Source organism: Phodopus roborovskii, unplaced genomic scaffold, assembly GCF_943737965.1.
Source record: "Phodopus roborovskii unplaced genomic scaffold, PHOROB, whole genome shotgun sequence".
NCBI classification, from domain to species: domain Eukaryota; kingdom Metazoa; phylum Chordata; class Mammalia; order Rodentia; family Cricetidae; genus Phodopus; species Phodopus roborovskii.
Window position 1 is genome coordinate 1696498 of NW_026126691.1, and position 19915 is coordinate 1716412.

Consider the following 19915-nt stretch of genomic DNA (forward strand, 5'->3'; position numbering starts at 1 on the left):
CACAGTGATTTCAGAGGACTTAGAAGGCAAGCTCGGGAGAGTCTCTATCACTATACTGAAGCCAATGAGCATGCCTGAGGAGGCCCCAGGTGTGACCCTGCCTCCCTGTGAGCAGTGAAGGGACCAGACAATCTATCATGGTGTTCACGCTGTCAGCCCTGCTGCTTTGCCACTGCTGTCTGTCACCCTGGTGGATGAGACCTGCTTAAGGGCAATCATGTCAATCTCTCTGTGACCACTCAGTCTAAGGCAGGTGGATGATCTTGACAGGCCTGGCAAAGTCCGAATAAGACACTGAAAGCCATCTTAGAGAGACACAATGTGAGCTGTGTTTTTTCTTGCCTTTCCATTTTATTGTCACAAAATAAGCTAAGGCATGTAGAGGTTACATTCAAAGCTGGTCATCTCGGATGAACCTATTACCCTCTGAGTTTCTTCCATAGTAAAAATAGCGACCTTTCCCCAGGACACCTACAAACAGAAAGAGACATCATTACTGTTGGCATAATTCATATAGTTCAGAAATTCAGCTGTTACTAAGCAGACATGGCACTACGATCACTAGCATGATAGCAAGTAGGAAACAGATTAATCCTCAGATGGCAAAGACTGTACCTTCTTGTCCTCAGAGGTGACTTTTGAAATAAAATGTTACTGTTATGTATAGGTTCCTAGGAATAAACAGCTTTTTGTGTGATTTCTTCATTTTAAGAACTTTTCTAATTTGGTTTCCTGGAAATATAGGACAGCCCTCTCCTCTCCAGATTTCCTTAGTCTTGTTTCCAAGAATGGAAAATTAAGTTTAAATCAGATGAATCCAGCTCAAGTAGAAGCTGAAGGGAAATCTTCCCAGAGTGTAACTATTTTGAAGTCCTTTATTGGAAATCAATATTGTTGACTTCCAGGGAGAATTTTCCAAATCCCGGGGGACTTCAAACCCACTCTGGGTGATTAAAGGGGAGTGGGCATGCAGACTGAACACTGTACTGAAAATAACACGTACCGCTGACATTAGGTATCCCTGACTCATTTCTCATGTGAAAATGCACTTTTATCTTTAGTTCGACTTCATATATAATTTGTGGCTTCTTAGAAAACTTTCCTGTCATTTGTGGAGATTGTAGGATACTTCACTATGAAACACAGCCTTAGAAGAGAGACAGGTGTCCCGATCAACGTGTCTCTATATATTATAAATACCCACATAAGCTCTGTGCATGCAGGCCATGCTAGAATCCTAGTACTTGGGTGGATTGAGTAGAGGGATGGTGAGTTCAAGTCTAACTTGGCTTCATAGTGAGACTTCGTTTCAAAAACAAAATCAAAGGCTGGAATTATTATTTGTAGGAGTAGTGCTTGCCTAGAATTTGGAAGTCTCAGATTTGATACTCAACATTACAGAATAAATACCCAGAACATTGGCTACAATCATTGTGGAAATGCTATAAGATTATTAAGAACAAAAAAAGCGTTTTCCCAAGAAAATATTTATTGTTTTTTTACCACCTCTTCTTTTCTTTCCAATTTTAGAAAAACTAACTTAAAATTCACTTGCACATAGCGGTTTGAGTATAAATGGGACTTAAATCTATGAAGTACACAGAAGGCAAAGAAAAGAAATAGCCATAAAACACTAATCCATGAGCCACAAACCTGTCTGTGATGATCGCTACCTCTACACATGGATATTTATTTCCTCGGTTCAGTAGAGTGATATCAATATACATCATTCTTTGTTGATTTGAGATTAGCTGTATTCCTCACATTAAATATTAGTAGAGTATATGTTTTCTGTCCCTTTAATTTGTGTTCTCTCTCTCTCTCCGTGTGTGTGTGTGTGTGTGTGTGTGTGTGTGTGTGTGTGTGTGTGTGTGTGTGTAGGCCACAGGTTGACATCAGTTGTCTTCCTCAATTGTTGTCTGTCATTTTTAAATTATTATTTGTTTCTTATTGGCCCTGAGTGCAGGGATTCAGCTATCTGGTTGGCCAGCAAGCTCCCATGTTCCTTCTGTTCAGCCCATCTTTGAGAGTACCGATGTACACAGCTGTATACTGCCTTTTTATATAAGGGGATCAAACTCAGGTTCTCATGCTTGCATGGCAAGCACTTTATCAACCATTCCTCCTCCTTGTCCCCTAAATGTTGTTCTTAATTAAGAACTAAAATAAATTGTAGAGAATTTTAAGGGTCGTATAGGTGTGCCCTGCTTTGAATAGTTAGAGGCAAACTTGAAAGATCCCAGGTGCTCTCAGGTTTAGAAGATAGACAGGGTGACATCATTTGGGACCTGGCTCTTTTCTTGCTGTGTTGCCATGGATAGCTTTGTTGATGGCCATTCTTCCTGCCTGACTAGGCTTTCCTGCCCCTCCATGCTCTACTCCCCAGTTTCTGATTTTCAGTGTTGGTCTAGTGCATGGAAATACTGAGTTTGTGTGAAACTCCACTCATATCTTTCTTGTGAGCCATTCTTTCAGCTATTGGCCCAGAGCTGTTCCCTTTACTGTATTTTGTAGAGCCTAGAGTTATACCAACATCATTACCAATGCCAGAACCCTGATGGTCTATGGGCTGGGCTGAGCACATTCTACCTCCATTACTGGCCTGACTTGGCATGCCTCAGATGCATGGAAAACCCCATTAGGTACTGCCTTAAATCTGGCTGATTCAAGCAAATTCTCACAAATCTGGAGGGATGATCCAAAGGATGTTAATTTCTTTCTGCAGTACCAAGACAGCGTGAATTTTTACAAAAAAAGAAATGGATCAGAATGCCAGATATCATAAAGAGCACAGTCCTTCTCATGAACAAACTGTGTGACAAGACAGTCATTTGCATACACACCATGGTCTACCACGGTCCATCCGTAAACTTGCCCACACATCCAAGGATTCTACTTTACTCTCCACCTTTCTCCATGCTGAGTTTCTACACCTGATGCAAGCAGATGGAAACAGTGTTCCTGGAACATGGGCTGAGGCTGCATTCTGAGCCACACTCACACATCTCCTCTGGTTGGCATTGATAAAACTCCTTTTTCAGGCCTGCCCTATTTCTCTGGGCCTGGAAGCAAGACTGCTTATAGACATCCTGGCAAGAGGGGGCTGTTTGATGAATGCAGGAGACTATGGCTAAGTGTCAGCACTTGGAAAATGAGGCAAAGTCGTGAGTTATTAATATTGTCAATAATCTCTTGATGGGAAAACAGATACTGCACTCACTGCCAGATTTAAATAGACATTGAGTGCATTAATGACAAAAGGGCAGAATTCAAACAAAGGGGCTGTGTGCTAGGAAGCTGACTTGGTCTCTGGGCTGGCACTAACCTGATCTGAAAAGACATTGTCAGAACTGGAGACAGGCCCCGGATTGTGAATGGTGACAGAAAACAGAGATGCTGACAGAGATACCAGTGCCATATTATACCAAGGACACCAGAACAGTGGCTGGGACTCTAACACAAGCTGACATCACTCCTTAGCATATAGCTCTTATCTTCTGCTCCTATAGAATGGGAATCTTTCTCGTCACTCCAAAACTTTCAATGCCCATGAAGGTCCTGGTAACTTTGGTTTGTGGGAGCTGAGAGGACAGTGCCTACAGATAACCTGTCAGTCTCACCCTGGGCTGTGCAGGGGATGACACTTTCTCACTGATAGCTGGGTGACTTAAGGTGATCAGAGAACCAACATGTTAGGAGGTGTCACCTTGAATTAAACACTCAAGGAGAAATTAAACTTTTATGGGCTGGATCTGCTCTGGGAAGGCTCAGGGGTGGCCTGGCAACCCCAAATAAAACCCAGCTGGTGGTGCTAGTCTGGGGATGAGGGTGCTCAGACTGGAGACTCACAAAATAAGTTGATGCTTATGTACCAGAGTCACATATGAATGCTTAAATTAAGCTAGCTTTGCTTCTTATGCTTTCCCTATCTGAGCTCACAACAGGGTGAGACTCCCCTAAATATTTGACTTTTGTAGTTAAAAAAAAAAAAAAACAAAGAAGGGAAAAAGAAACAGCATGGTACAAACCCACATATGATCAGAGGATTTTTATTTATCAAGGAATTAATTTGTGAGGTCACAAATTCTGTTCATAAATTAAGGGAGATGCTGGTATAGGTAGTTCCTGTCCCCATTCCAACCCTTCTCCTCGACCATAGCAACCGCCAGAGGCTGTGAATGCTGCAGAAGGGGTCATTTGTTTGCACTTTGTATTTTCATAAGGAGGTCCTCTGTGGCTGGAATTTGGGACGTGGTAGTGGTGACTCAGTAGGACACGGTCTCTGACACATCTGCAATGGATTCTCTTGTTTGTATCTCCTCAAACTCTATGGTTGGAGAAATGGAAGGTGACAACATATTTAATGGCATGCAGAGTGTTTTTAATTAAAACATGAGGCTTTGGCCATAGTAAGTGAGGCAGGCTAACCATCCATCAGGCCAATGTGCAGTTGTCGGTGCGGGAGTTTCTTTTGGGGACTCTAAAAAATGACAGTGCACTGTTCCCTGGGGAATCCTTTCCTGCCCGATGAAACTCCTAATTTTTCTTAAGAAGCCAGTTTTCCTTTCACCATAAGCTCTTAAAGCTATAATTATGAAAAAAGTGTGTGGGGAAGAATCTGTTTTTAAAAGGTCCTTTATCTTTTCAATGTTCCCACCCTCTGCAATGGATGTTCTGATTATGCAGGTTAAGCTATGACCTTGGGGCTGCTTAGTGGGTGGGAATTAGCCTCTTTACTTGGGTGCAAATCTGTGTGGCAGGGACCATTCTGTAGACATGGCAGGTGGGGAGGGGGAATGAACCTTTGCTGTCCAGGAAAAGGGGATTCTGGTACAAACCTCTACAAGTCCCATACAGATTCCATCCTGGCTTCCCATTCCTACTTTTTGTCCTTAGTGCCTATTGACCATGTGCATTGGTCCTTTGCCATCCCTGCTTTCCCCATTTGTAAATGAAGACACTGTAGATCCTCTTGAATTGTGAAATACACAATTTTGTAGTTTTGAATGTTTCTTTTATGAGGTGGGGCATTGGAGCCATACTTCCTGATGAAGGCAGTGTACCCAATGTGACCAATCATACTAAGTTAGGTCTTGAAATCCTCTGCCCACATCCCTATAACAGAGTATGGAGTCAGGGTACCCTGTGTGAGTCTAAACTCTCCATAGAAAGGGTCTGCTGACTTTCTAGCAACTGAAAGTTCACACTCATAGCTGCGAGTGCTGACCACTACCTGCCTTGCATCTCACTGACTTTGAGATCCCATTTCACATTTCATATTCCCATACTTAACATGTTGAGAGCCTAACTAAACATCAGGGTGTCTAAGTTCATATTTTATGGGAGAGTGCAGACAGAACCACAGATTTGTATAATGGAAAAACTAAGTCTTAACCTTATCATTAGTACTTAGAGTAATCACCACCCTAAATGTTCTTATCATGAATAGGAGTGCAGCACCACACTGACAGACTATGATGTGGTTGTGACCACATGGAACTTACCAGACATAGACAAAGATCTCTAATCTCTAAAAAGAACGGAAGGATGCAGATACCCGTGGCAGAAAAAGCTGCAGTGTTCTAAAGAGGTAGATAAGCCTGATAACTGAGAAGGGAAAGGTAACAGTAGTGTCCCTCTGAACCAATGTAGAAGTTTCTAGAACAAGATAACCATGGGATACTATACACATCCATACCTTTTCTCCCCCACTTCGAAAGCCAGTCTAGGAGGGTGTGATACAGAAGAGGTAGTCAATAGCAATCTATTGAATATATTTAAGTACTTACATATGCATAAACAATTTAAACAGAATCTACCAAGTTTTGAATTTTCAGTCTTGTACATTTGTACTTTAAATCTCTAATATGACCTTCCTTTAAACATTTTTAACTGTCTGCCCTAATAAGCACAGACAGAGTGACATGGCAATGATCTCTGGTTTTCCATGTGGGTGGTATTTTCATTCTGAACACCTTTCCCCCTCAAAAAATACAGCAATCTCAGTGTCTGACTAGAAAGAGAAAAGGGAAGTCAATGGTATTTGGCCTTCAGAAGTGTGAACAGCATGTACCAGAAAGGAATATTCTCCAAACGGTATGTGCTAGGCTTTTGTTGTAGGGGAGTCATGCATAAAGTGCTACCTAGAAAGGAATAAAGACCTGCATTTTAGGCTCTGAGGAAAGCCATGACCTGGAGGTCAGCCAGGAGGGAGTTAGCAGCCCCCCAGGCTTACATGGTCCTACGTGAGGTTCAATATAAGTCATTAAGTCTCAAGATGGAAGTGAAACAGAGAGATTCTGAAAATAGTGAAGAAGGGGGGGCTTGGGAGCAGTTTTTCTAGAAGGAAGACTTAAATTCTTCTTCCATGACAGCTATATTTGTCTCCCATCGGCCCCTAAGTCTCAGCTTAGAGGTCAAGTGAACTCTCCACTTGACCCAGCGGACAGTGGGAAAAGGAAAAAGTGACACTTCCTCCCAAACTAATAATGCATGACTTGAGACTGGTGCCTTGGTTTATAGTCATCATCGTCAGTTGAAATGGGTACCACGATTGCTATGACACTCGCTGACTCTCAACAGTATTGGCTTCAGCTGGCCCTCTTCCCCATGACTGAGAAGGACACACTGCACACTGTCCTTGCTATTCACTGCAGAACCCATCTCTAGTTGTACCCTCTGCTTCTCCAGTATTATACAAATAAGCTCTCGAGGGAGGTATAAGGGTATGCCTATTCTGGACCCTGCCACTGTGTAGGGGTGGACACTCAATGCTGTCACTTGGCCCCAAGGATATTTTTCTTCTGGCTTACATGTGTCAACTTGCCTGGTAATTTTTCTTTGAGAAAGCACTAATTATATACAGCAAGATTCAATTTGACAGTTTAACTCCTTCCTCACTTTTTTTCTTTCTTTCTTTCTTTTTTTTTTTTTGTGGAGGGGTGAGGGGGTGATTTCCTTACACTTCCATATCACTATTCATCACTGAAGAAAGTCAGGATAGGAACTGAAACAGGGCAGGAGCCTGGAGGCAGGAGCTGATGCTGAGCCCATGGAAGATGCTGCTTACTGGCTTGCTCTGTCTTAAATGCTTATCCTGCTTTCTTTTTTGCTTGTTTATTTTATTTAAATAACTTTTTCATTTATTTTACATACTACAGTTTCCCCTCCCCAGTCCTGTGGCCCCATCCATCCTTATGTACCCACCCCCCATTCCCACCCCTGATTTACACCTATCCCCTTTCCCTGTCACTCCTTCAGAATGGGCAGACTTCTGTGGGCTTGAGCAAAGCATGGCACATCAAATTGAGTCTAGGCCGAACTCTTCCCCACGCATCAAGGCTGGGTGAGGTAATCCAGCATGGGGAACAGGTTCCTAAAAGCCAGCTAAGTGCCAGGGACAGGTCCTGAACTCAATGCTAGGAGCCCTATAAAAAACCAAGCTTCACAACTGTCACACGCATGTAGAGGACCTAGGTGGGTTCCAGGGAGGCTCCCTAGCTGTTGGTTCAGAGCCCATGAGCTCCTACAAACACAGTCAGCTGTCTCTGTGGGTTCCCCCATCATGACCTTCCTCACTTCTTATCTTCCAAGTCCATTCTCCTCTGTTCTTAACACCTTCCTTCCCATTCTTTCTGGAGCCCACTTCTGTCCCACGTAATATTCCTCTGTTCACTTTTACAAAATAGGAGCATTGCTGGTGGCATCTCATTTTCTCCTGCTATCACTCAACTGTAAGAAAGTCTCACTTCCTGCAGTGAAAATGTGTGTTGCTGAGTTAGAACAAGAGCACTTGAACCTTCTCAGAAAGTTTGGTCACAGTTTATCTTGTTTATTTCTTGCTGATTTAATTTTATATGTCATTATTTCAACCAAGGTTAATTCCACCCTATGTGGCTTTCAAGATCTTGGGATGTAAATTTTAGGTCAGTGTTTTTATCTGTAATAAATTATATCAGATTCAAGGCTCAGTTGCTGCCAGTTTTCCCTCAGGCTGATTATTTCTACCAGCAGTATTTATCATAAATTAAAGGTCAGCTTCTATTTGTTTCTTAGCACCTGGAACTGGATGGTGAACATTCTAGATATAAAATAAGATTCAAGTTGCTATTTGTAAACTCTGGGGAAACAAAGTCAGATCCTATGATATGGCTATTAAATTAAAGGTTAGAAAGCAAAAAGCCTCTCAGCTTAAACTAATAAAGAAGTGTGTGCTTGGCCTTAGTACTCAAGCTTTTCTGAGATGGCCTGAGGAAAGAGAGGGTCAGACCTCTCCCTTGAGAGTGTAGATTATGGAGTCTTCTCAGCCAGATGCTGAGCCATGCCAGGCCTCACCCTGTACCTGAAGGAAGCAAAGCCTCGGAGTGAAGGGGTCTAAGTGCAGTGAGGTGACAGTGACAGGCAGGCATCCTTGCCTCCAGTCCAGGGAGGCTGGATGGCTCAGCAAGGGAATGAGCAGGTTGATGTTGACATGTGATAAAGCAAAGTCTGGAAAACACATGCTGGGCCTAGGGCAGTTGAAATGAGGCTTGTCAGCTCAGAAGGAAAGCCAGTTAATAGAGTTAGGAAAGGGAGGACAGGAAAAACACACATTCTCCCCCCACAGCAAGGTGAGTTTCCCTTCATGGAATCCTCCAGAAGAAAGCAGAATGTGTGTACACATTTTAGAAATCTTTGCCCTTTGAGTGGAATTCTAGGCCCGCTACTATGTCACTGGATGTCATGGACAGTTGGAAGATCCTATATGGACCTTCTTAGACATGATAGTACATGTGTCCATTATTAACCCTGGCCAGGAAAGTCCCAGTGCCTTTGCTCACAATTCAAGTCCTTTGGATCTTTGCGTGTGCATGTGTGTGCGTGTGTGTGCATGTGTGTGTGTGCGCGCATGCGTGCATGCTTGTGTGTGCACGTGCATGCGTGCATGCTTGTGTGTGTGCACGCGTATGTGCGTGCATGAGTGTGTGTGCGTGAATGCGTGTGTGAGTGTGTGTGTGTGTGTGTGTGTGTGTTTGCCTGTGTCTGCTTACTAGAAGTAAGCAGGCTCTCCATGGGACAGCTTCAGTGCCAATGCATGCTCACTCCTTCCTTCCAAGCTTTGAACATCACCAATTCATTTACCTCTCACCTACACACTCATATTTCAATCAAACAGCAACATAGTTGAAGTAAGAGATCAAACCCAGTTTCCCTGCTCAAGCAAGTCCCTTCTCTCTTCAGAAATACATTTGTAAATCTTACTTAATCTGAGCTTTATTTATTTGCATTCACAGGTCTCCATTTTTGTCCCAAGTAAAAATGAGATCAGAGATCATTTTCCTCCCGATGTCCTAAAGAGTGGTTTACTTATGCCGTTTAAGTATTTTTCTTTGCTGAACTCCCTACTGAGCAAAGACACAAAATGATAAATTTTCCTTTGAAAGTATTTCCTTCACTGCATCAGAGAACTCTCCAGCTGGGACAGAATTTAGGGATGTTCACTTAGAAGGAAGTTCTTCACTAACAGAGCAGGAAAAAGAGGTTCTGATTGGTCTCCCTAAGGTGACAATAACCAGGCATCGATCTCTTTTGGGCAGGATAGGGAGTTTTGCTTTTATAACTTATTTTTTCCAATGTATTATTTATTTGTTCAATCTTGTTCGCAGGTACTCAGTGCCTCCTAAGAACTTCAAAGATCACCAATAATAGGACTTTGGCTCATCCTTTGCTATTCTTTCACGGACGGTAATGGGAGTACACAGAGCCAGACAGACAGGGGTGCTGTTCTTCTAAAGGGGAGCATAATGGATCTGAAACAAGCTGGATTCCAAAGTGAGTGCTGAGGTGGGATGCAAGTCAGGGTTACTCATGGATGGATCTCACCCTGACTGTCATTCAAAATGGACAGTAGTCAAGTGGGAAAATGTCACACTCCTGTTTCATGATCAAGAGAACTCTTATCTCTGCATTTATCTTTTCCACTTTGTCTTTTGAAGGCAGAATCATGGCCACTAGAGGGCAGCATGCAGTTAGGAAATGCCTACAGCTTTCTTTAAATAAATAAGGGCAACTATTCAGGGAAGGCCATTAAAGCCACACTGTGTTTGTGGTCACCAATTACTCGTTCTATAACGATCAATATGTCATGTTTACCCAATCCTGGCTGAAGGCTATCTGGGACTGAGGCTACCAATGGTCCCTCCTCTCTATGACACTTTTAGGTTCCTTCTGCCTTAATTTTAGGGACTGATTTTCCTTAGCAGCTATAATTAATCTTAGCTCAAGGTTTTTTTTTTTTTTTTTAGTATCACCTGAATAAATGTAAACAAGCATACAAACTAATAAAGACAGACCCCTTCTTAGAGAAGAAAAGGAAAAGAAAAACAAACAAACAAGCAAAAAGCACTTGCACCATGGATATCCCCAAAGAAAAATGACAATACATCTGTTGGTATGGAGTTGCCTTATCTGAGAGCATCTTTTAAAGTTATTTTTATTTTCTAACTAATGTGAACTTAGGGTCAATACACAGAAATCATAGCTGCTTCCTCTTAAGGGCAGGCCTTCCTTGCTTAAATCCAACTACTGCCTGCCCGTCCTCAGAATGTTGGGTCCTGAGTCATCATTCATATGGGTAACAAATAACTGCCCTCCCATCCCATAAGATGCATTCATATTTACAGTTTCCAAAGATGTCAAGCCTAACATGTGTTTAAAGTCTAGGAAACAGCATTTTACACTAGAATCATGTGGGAGGAAAACAAGGGAGGGGCTCACCCAGGAAGAGAAGACAAACAAATCCCAGTTCAATGTAACAGTCATATGACTAACCAGCCACGAAGGAAAGATTAGGCCCAGTTAATTTATTAGGTTATTAACTCATGATTAATTGGAAACTTTTGAGTTTTCTCATACCCATAAAATAACAATCTCACTGTAGACATGCCAGAGTGACAGCAGTTGAGTATTTACAGCAAGGATGACACAATTCGGAAGTTCATCTGGTGGTGAGATTGGAGTGAACAATTAATGCTATTCAAGGTCATAGTATCTTTTCTGTACTTGAACTCCAAAAGGGTTGAGACAACAGATTCCCACTCATACCATGAAGCCTAGGCTACATTACAGGTACTCAAGGAATAATTTGTATGGGGTGGTTGAAGTCAGAGGTCAACCTTGCATGTTATTTTTCCTTTTGAGACAAATCTGTTTGTCTACAGATCACCCTTAGGCTACACTGAGTACCTAGCAATCCCCAGGCTGGGGCTACAAGCACATGCCCACATGCTGGTCCTAAGAGATGGAACATGGGTCCCTGTGCTTGATTTCCACTAAGATGTCTTCCCATTTCTAAGCTGGGTGAAATGGTCTGAGAGTCTTCTGGGTTAAATATTTCCCATACATGTGACATGTGACAGAGCTGTATGTGGTGGCACTAGGACACTTGCTCTCTGATTTGCCCTACATGGGAATCACTCCTCACACTTGCCATTTAGTGGGTCTCAGTTTGGGTCAAGAAATGTTCTTTTGGCAATTCCCAGATAATGCTGGGGTTAAGAAAGACCTAGAACTACGAAAAGACTCCCTAACCCGCCCTTTTCTTTGGTAAAGTAAAAGACCTTATTTTTATTCACATAAAGATTCTGGTTAGTTACTTCATTCTGCTCTGGTAAATGTAAGTTTTGTTTGCTTCCCAAGAACAGCCAGAAAACAAATGGTACTGAAAATAAATAACGGGCAACAAAAGCTGGGCCTTCCAAACCCTGAGTTCAATCCCCAGCACTTGCAAGAAGAGGGGAAAAAGGTTTTGACATTAATGCTTTTTCCTTTTTTGATTCTCTTTAACAGCAGGCCAATTACATTAATGGGGAAAGAGAACAGGAATGAGGGGAGACTGGAGATGAGCCAGTCTCATGATTGATGGAGTATAGGGGAAATGTGGAAAACAAACTTCCAGGTAATCTTTGCTCCTGCTAGAAACTGACAGGCTCCTCTAGGAGCACACCTGAGCAGTGTGGGTCCACCTGAAGAGTGTGACCTGGATGCTGGCTTTTTTGGCTTTCAGATCTGTTTTATAGCTCATCTGAAGTTGGAGGAGGCAGGCTGTGTTCTATGCCTCCTTTGACTGGAGTTTCTCAAAAGAGTTGCTGGAAATAAATTAAAGCTACTTAGAAAGAAAGACAAAAGCAAGAATGGCTCACTTGAATAAAGGTAAGTAGACTTGATAACAAGTGAATGTGTTATGACTCAAGCCCTTGGAGGAGTAGACAAGGGGCTTCCTCCTTGGGCACATTGGCCCAGCCCCCATGTGCCATCCATTAGAATCCAAAGGAACTGCACTGATGGTACCAACATCTTTCCTAATTCCAGGTAGTAAAAATTGCCTACTCCCCAAGAAAAACTAAGAGTATCTGTTGATATTGGGTCTAACTGGAAAAAGTTTATATTATTGGTTGTGAGCCTAGCCTTTAATGGCTGAGCCATCTCTCCAGCCCAGAAGTTTGTATTTTTAAAACAATTATTTAATTTTATTTTATGTTCAAATGTCTGTTGTTGCAGAAATATAATACTTGAGCACTAACAAATTACTGTGTCGGTGTATATGTGCTCATGTGTGTGCACATGAAGAGAAAGAAGCCTATAAGATCACAGAGAAGTTTCTTAATCTTATTTCTTGCCCAAGATGGAGACCTAGTAAATACAAAGCACATTAGAAAGGTCTTCATTAGAACAAGCCAAATTAAAACTTAATGAAGTTAGCAGTCTCTGCAGCAATATTAAGAAGGTTTTTTATTTTATTTTTTTTATTTTTATTTATTTATTTATTTATTTTTTGCCTGTCAATGGAACAGTCCCAAATAGAGAGACATTAGTGACAGTAGGTGGTACCAGGGTGTTATCTGTCCCTGGAATGTTCTACTTTGATGGCTTAGGATATTACCCCTTTTATTTGATTGGCTTGGATTTGTTAGGATTCACCCTGTGGTAAGTTAAATGCCTCTATACTGGAAGAAAAATAAAAGATTGCCCATTGTCCAATGTAGCCTAATAGAATACATCTGGCTCTGACAGTTTGATGCCCAGGTCTGAGCCACATTCAGCAACACAATTAACAACATAGACATTGCCCATGCTGTGAGCAGGAAGTAATAACCAGCTACCTGCTACTTGGCCAAAATCAAATTATAAGCCATTAAAGTAATTGAGGGCCAAGACTGTGCATATTACATTTCCCAAGAGCCAGTAGTTAGTTGAGGAGAAGAAAGACTTGTAATGAAGGAGGTGGGGCAGACAGAAGAAACTAGCCAGTCACCATGATGCTCTGTGGTGTTTGAGTGGGTAGAAGTTTTCCTGGACAATTTCTCTTCTTGCTCTCAAAGGCTACATGACCCCAGGAAGATGATGTAGCTTTTGGTAGGCCTCCAACAATGCTATGCAATTAAAAATTAGCCTAAATGAGTGATGGTGACAGCTACAGAGGGAAGATGAGGGCAAAATAAGACAGAATGCTCCCTAAGTAAAAAGTATCAAAATGATGAGGACCTAGGGGAAGCTGCCTGCCCTCACTAGAAGGCAGTGGTTGTCTACAATTACTGCATGTTGGGGTTTGCCCAACAGCCAATTCCCTCCCATAAACTATTATTCCAAGCCTCAGGGATAGAACAGTGATGGATTAAAAGGGATGAAAAGAAAAGGCAAGCAGAGTCTGTCAATCACTCTGCATTTAGGGACAGTGGAAATGGTTCTAGACCTGGTAGTAATGGTGATAGCTAGAGAAACACATTCAGGACAGAGAGAGACTCTAACTGCAATTGTATTAGTGACCTCGAGATTCTTAATCCTGCCCATCTTGGTATGGTTTGGAACATAAATATCCCCCATGAGCCTATGTGTTAGAGACTCATTCCCAAATGCTGAGATGTGGTAGCGCCTAATAGAAGGAAGCTAGACATGATGGTTGACTGTCAATTCATGGGGATGAGATGCAGCTCATAGATTAGGAAAATGAGTAAGTGAGGGTTTTTCTAGGGAAGAGTATGAGGGAGCTATCTAGGGGATAAAAACTGTAAGCATGGGCATCCCCTCCCTAGTCTTCCTGAGTACCATTAGGTAAGCCTCTCTGGCATGTTTTTTTGCCATGATAGACTGAAATCAAGAATCAAACAAAACCTTTTCTCCATTTTGCTATTTGCTCAGGTATTTTTGTAGCCACAATGAAAAACTGACTATTGCACTAAGGTCATAATAGGCATGGCCTTGGAGAGGGGGACAAAGGGACTCTGTCCCTTTTATTTATTTCTTTTGTATCTACTGCATTAGATGCATGGTTTTCTATGCAATTCTTATAAAGGAAAGCATTTAACTGGGACTGGCTTACAGTCCTGCCATTGTCATCATGGCAGGAAACATGGCATCCTAAAAGCAGACATACTGCTGGAGAAGGAGCTAAGAGTTCCATATTTGGATTGGCAGGCAGCAGGAAGATAGAATTACACTGGGTCTGGCTTGAACTTTTGAAACTTCAAAGCCTACCTCCAGTGACATACTTCCTCTAATAAGACCATACCTACTCCAACAAGGCTACCTCCTACTAATGTCTTTTTCTCTGAGCTTATGGGGGGGTCATTTTCATTTAAGCCACCACAGTGACAGAAAGCTGACTGACACATGTGTCTATTCAGACACTGACAGACCAGTGACACCCCAATTTACCAATTGTAGGAGTAAGCTTGTATAAGTTTTAAATAACAAAAGTGCCTGTCATGTGTCATCCATTAACATCAATGGAGGCTGGAGAATAAGCTTTGCTAGACAAGCCATAACTACTGTGTTGTATACCCTAGGTTTCAGCCTAGGGTTTCTGAATATAGACAGTTTAACTAAATGTATAGAACTTTTAATTAACTATGTTTGGAGGAAATACACATGTGGTAGATGAGTGAGTACTCCCCAGGAGATGAAGATGCCTCATGAGCACCTAGCACCTCCTTCTGCTCACACCAAGCCAGTCTTCCCATCTCAGACACACCAGCCTCACTCTCTTCACCTAGAGGGTTAAGCCATCTGCGGCCTAGGAAATGGCTGCGGTTGGTACAAGTGAGGCCTTCCCTATAACTAGATCCTTCAGGAAAAAACAAATTAATCAACAGTGAGCTGAAGTGGGTTTAATGATTGCATTCTGCATACAATCAGCTTTTCCCTTTTCAGGGGCCATCAATATGTCAAGGGAAGACATATCTGAAGGATATAGCTCTTAACATCAAGGTTATCTATTCTCCACAAGGCTCCCACTCCTTGCCCGGCTGAGACTCCAAGCTGCCTGTGTCTAACATTTTCATCAACTCTGCAATCAATCAAGGTAATAATGTTGTGCAAAAAATCAATTAACAACGCAATTAAACTTTCCTTATTATCTCAAAGGGCTGAAATAATACCTAAAGGGAAGATAGACTCAGTGAACGCAGACATCCATAATCCAATGTGAAAGTGAATTATGGGGTTGGACAGATGCAGGCATGTGCTGGTGCTGTTATTTTCCAGGGGTCATATCTCACCACAGCAGTGTATCAGTCAGCCCCAATCCCAGACCCTAAAATTTCAAATTGCTTTTAAGAAATATATGATGTGCAATATCCATTTCATATTCTCTTTTAAAGATAATCCCCTCCCCCCACCAAAAAAGAATTGAATGGTGGTATTACTCAAAGACAAAATGATCTTTCAACGAGAACATAAAATATAAAGGCTATAATAACATTTACATCTGTATAGCACGCATCCCTGTAAATGCAGGTCATCTATTATACATAATCCCAAGTGCCTAAAAGGCCCAGGATGTAACACTACATTTAAAACCTAAATGCATGAATGTGCAAAGTCCCCCAGGATGGCTGTGTGGCTTCTTTCTCTGTGGAAGCCTCATCTCTCAGGTCTGTCCACGTACACACAGAGAGACACATCAGGGACAATGGCAGTATTTCTCATTTAAAACAAGAATGACTATATTATTTAGCAATTACACTTCACTTGCCCTGAAACACTATCTAGGAAGTGAGCATTTAAAGTGCACATAGAGAAGACTACTAACCTTCTGCCACAGTGAAATACCTGAAACATCATATTGAAATGAGATAAGTAAGGGAATTCCTTCTACATGCCACAGCATCTGTAGAGGAAGGCCTTACAATAGAAGAAACATAATGAGTAGGAGTGGAAAGAGAAGTTGGGGACATAATAGAGTGAAAGAAAGTAAACACAAAGGACTAATCTAAGGTAAACTTTTATCCAAATGTCCCACCACCACCCCCACCCCACCTACCCCCACCACCCCTACCCCTCCCCCGCTCCTAGAAACAAACAGCAAACACCAAACACTTCAAGTGTCCCAGGTCATCTCTCTCTCTCTCATCTTTCTCCATCATGGACCAGAGGCTGGTTCAGAGACAAACCACAGGTTGACAGAATCTAAAGATCCATAGCATTTTGAAATCCAAGAAGATTCCTGGAAATCCACAGATGCCAAACGAGCTATCAAGGAAGCCCATTGCAAGGTAGATTTCCACTGATGCCACCTGGAGTTATGTATCCCTCACCAGTAAATTCCTCTATTTCTTTACTCCTTCTTTTTTAAGTTGTAACAAGGATGCATCTTCACAAGCCAACTTTCCTCCATTTTCAGCACAGCATGGAGATAAGACTGAGCCCCAAATGCTGTCTTAATTGGACAGTGACATACAAGACAAATATACACAAGTGACCCATTCTGCAAATTTCTTGAAAATCCAGAGGCGGCCCAGGGGAGACTTTTGGGACAGATTTTCAACTGAGATTTGGACCAGTTTAGTGAATCTTGCTATCTATCTCTGAATCTTAAGGAACATAATTAATGTGTTTTCATTTCTACTGGCTGCATTGTGTGTGTATGAACTAGAACTGTTTCTGCTGTGTATCGGATGCTGCCGACGATGGGGTGGGCTGGATTTAAATGACGTGTGAGCACTTTTGCACTTCCCCTGCTCTGCTTTATGTGTTATTCATGACTTGCATTACAGACATGGCTGATACACAGATGTAAATGTTATTAAATCTTTTGTATTTTGGAGGCTTTGTGAAAGGTTTCTTTGTTTTCAAATAATTCTTTTAACCACCAAAACTAACCAGTAATACATGACAATTACAATTTCTTGGGGCTTGGGATCCTTTTTTTTTTTTTTTTTTTTTTTTTTTTTTTTTTTGCTACTTAATTTTCCGATGAAAAGTTTTCCTTGTATTGCTATTGAAGTGTGCTTTTCTTTTTATCAAAATAAAAGTATCGTGCAAGTTGGTATTGAAGAGTTGTATATTGCAGTGACAATGTAGAGAGTGGGTGTATGTGCACAGTGGTTCTGAGCATGTACTCTGTACGTCTTCCTGTAAACTCTTGTATGTGCTATGTGTGAGCATCTTGACCTGATTTTGCTAAATCAGAACCGAAAGTCACCCAGTTCTTGATTACCTGTCAAAGTTGTAGCTGCTTTACAGCATTTGGTATCTGACATAAATTTTAATGTTTTTGCTTTGCTCCATTCCCTTCGCATTTCTCAGAGTTTCAACAGAAATGCAGCAGAGGATAAACCTCCTCATACAGGCAGCACTTAATCAGTCCATGCCACTCACTGGCTTACTTTTCTCCTTTATTGATTTTAAATTTAAACAGTGCTCTGATGCTGAATTGTACACCTACTCATATACAGCAGGCTAGATACCTGCACAGATACAGCTGGCTAGACTGGAGGAGGCCAGGAAGCACCAGGGCATATATTTCAACTGCCACCGTGGCCTGCCTTGAAAGTACTATGAGAACAGAAGCTCTGCCTACCCCAGATAGGGGTGGCACCTGCTGGATCTTTAAGGGTTTCCTGGGAGCACAAATGGATCATGTCACTGCGGGATGAGAGGTGGAGCAAAATGACAAGTTCAGAGAGTGAAGACATATAGAACTTTCCCATCTCTTTAGGGATGGGTTTCTTGGGCCAAGAGAATATTCCATAAGGCTGTTCTTCACACTGTGCATCTGTCTTGTAGGTGTTCTATGCTGGATTGCCTCATGTGATTGATTTAGACAACCCTTTTCTCTCTGTGACCCTTCTTTCTCTTTGTGGTCAGCCCTACATTCCTTCCTCTAGAAACTACAGGACCCTTGGTCATCACTTGGCTTCTTGCCTTCCTTGGAGTTTAGGCTTCGGAACTGAAACATCTCTACTCATTTCCCCTTCCTGATCTGCCTCAACTTTCTTGGGGAACAGTTATTACCCTGGTACATGCCAGCAGGCTTTTTCTTTTTTAAAACTATGCATTAATTGTAAAAATAGACCAACTGAGTAATTCCCTAATAGAATTTACGCCAAATGAGTAAGCATAGGGAACACTGGGTGATTAGAAAGGCTTTGGACTAGAGGAGGACCAGATCTGGATTTAGGCAGTGAGAGGCCAGAAAGAGATGGCTTGTTGAATAAAAATCAGTTGAGATTAAAAAAAAATGGTGAGAGTATGTCCATGTACAAAATGTTCTGCAAACATGAGAACAAAATTAGTTTGGGTGAGGATGTGGACTGAAGACATGCCAAAAAAAAAAAAAAAAGGCATTTCCTTGTTATATATTTTCTTCCTGATTGGGTTCAATCACAAATATGCATTTCTTATAACAAGCTAAATAATATAGAAGGAGCATTAATATTTGATAATTACTTCCATTGAGATCCCCATAGTCACATGATATACAGTGGTCCAAGATATATGTATGAGTATATGTATGAGTATCTATAATAATGTTGACCTGCCTATATACTTACCCATACTACCCAGTAAAAATGCAAGGACTAAAGAATTATTATTCATTCAGACATTTTGGTGTGTGGAATAAACAGAAGATAAACACATCACACATTCATCTGCATGTTTTAGAAAGGAAACATTAGAACAAACTGTAGACTATCAGAATATGTAGTGGGTGAATAGAAATGATGTGGATGGGATCATAGTAGAACCAACCAAAATGTCTCTTTTTTTGTATACATTTCACATATTCAAAAGTAAATGCAAATATCAGAAAATGCAAATCCCCCCTGCCAGATTTGAATTAAGAAATCCAATTGCATAGTAAATTAATGACATAAATATATAAAGCGCTAATTTTGGACATGTGTCCTTTAGCTACCACCCCCCCAAATGACAACATATTGTCAATGCTAAAGAAAACTATAGAGAAATCTAGATGTCTTTAGTAGATTGCTTCCTGGGGCCATAAGTGTGATGATGCTCATACTATTTGTAGGCATATCACAGGGTGGCAGAGCAAAGTTTATCAAAGTTTTTGGAAGTTAGAGAGTTTATGATGAGACAAAAAAAAAAAAAAAAAGAAAAGAAAGAAAGAAAGAAAAAGAAAGAAAGGAAGGAAGAAATGAGGGAGGGTATGGAAGGTAGAATAATGCCTTCCAAAATTTCTATAGTTTAGTTCCTGAAACCTGAGAATATGCTACTTTACATAAGAAAGGAAGCAATGAGTTTGATGTAGAGTACAGATATTCAGATGAAACCAGTATCCTTATTTGTCTGATTAGGCTCCATCTAATCATATGGGCTCTTAAAGGAGGAAAGCATTTAAGGCTGTGTCCACAGCAAGGGACATATTTATAGAGATGCAAAGTCCCTGGCTTTGAAGGTGGAGGAAGGGACCAAGAGTCGTGGAATGTGTGTGGCTTCTAGAGGCTGGGAAAAGCTAATTTCTAGAAGCTATGAAAGGCAAGAACATAACTTTTCTGTTGATCCTTCAGAAAAAAAGAGATGAACTCTGGTTTTAGTGTAGTTGAAACTTGTAGCTGACTTCTGATCAGAACAGTAAGATAATTCATTTGTATGGCTTGAAGTCTGAAGCTTTAGGTCTGAAGCTACCCTGGAA

General features: G+C 41.4%; 1 protein-coding gene across 2 annotated transcripts in view; it reads right to left on the reverse strand.

Moving 5' to 3' along the window:
• Positions 1 to 312: 312 nt before the first annotated feature.
• Lrmda (leucine rich melanocyte differentiation associated) overlaps positions 313 to 19915 on the reverse strand; it is a 1031836-nt gene continuing 1012233 nt past the window's right edge. For both annotated transcript variants that reach the window (XM_051174746.1, XM_051174747.1), the window contains one exon: positions 313 to 471. In XM_051174746.1, the coding sequence (XP_051030703.1) occupies positions 392 to 471 (80 nt within the window). In that variant the 3' untranslated portion in view covers positions 313 to 391. The remainder of the gene's footprint in view (positions 472 to 19915) is intronic.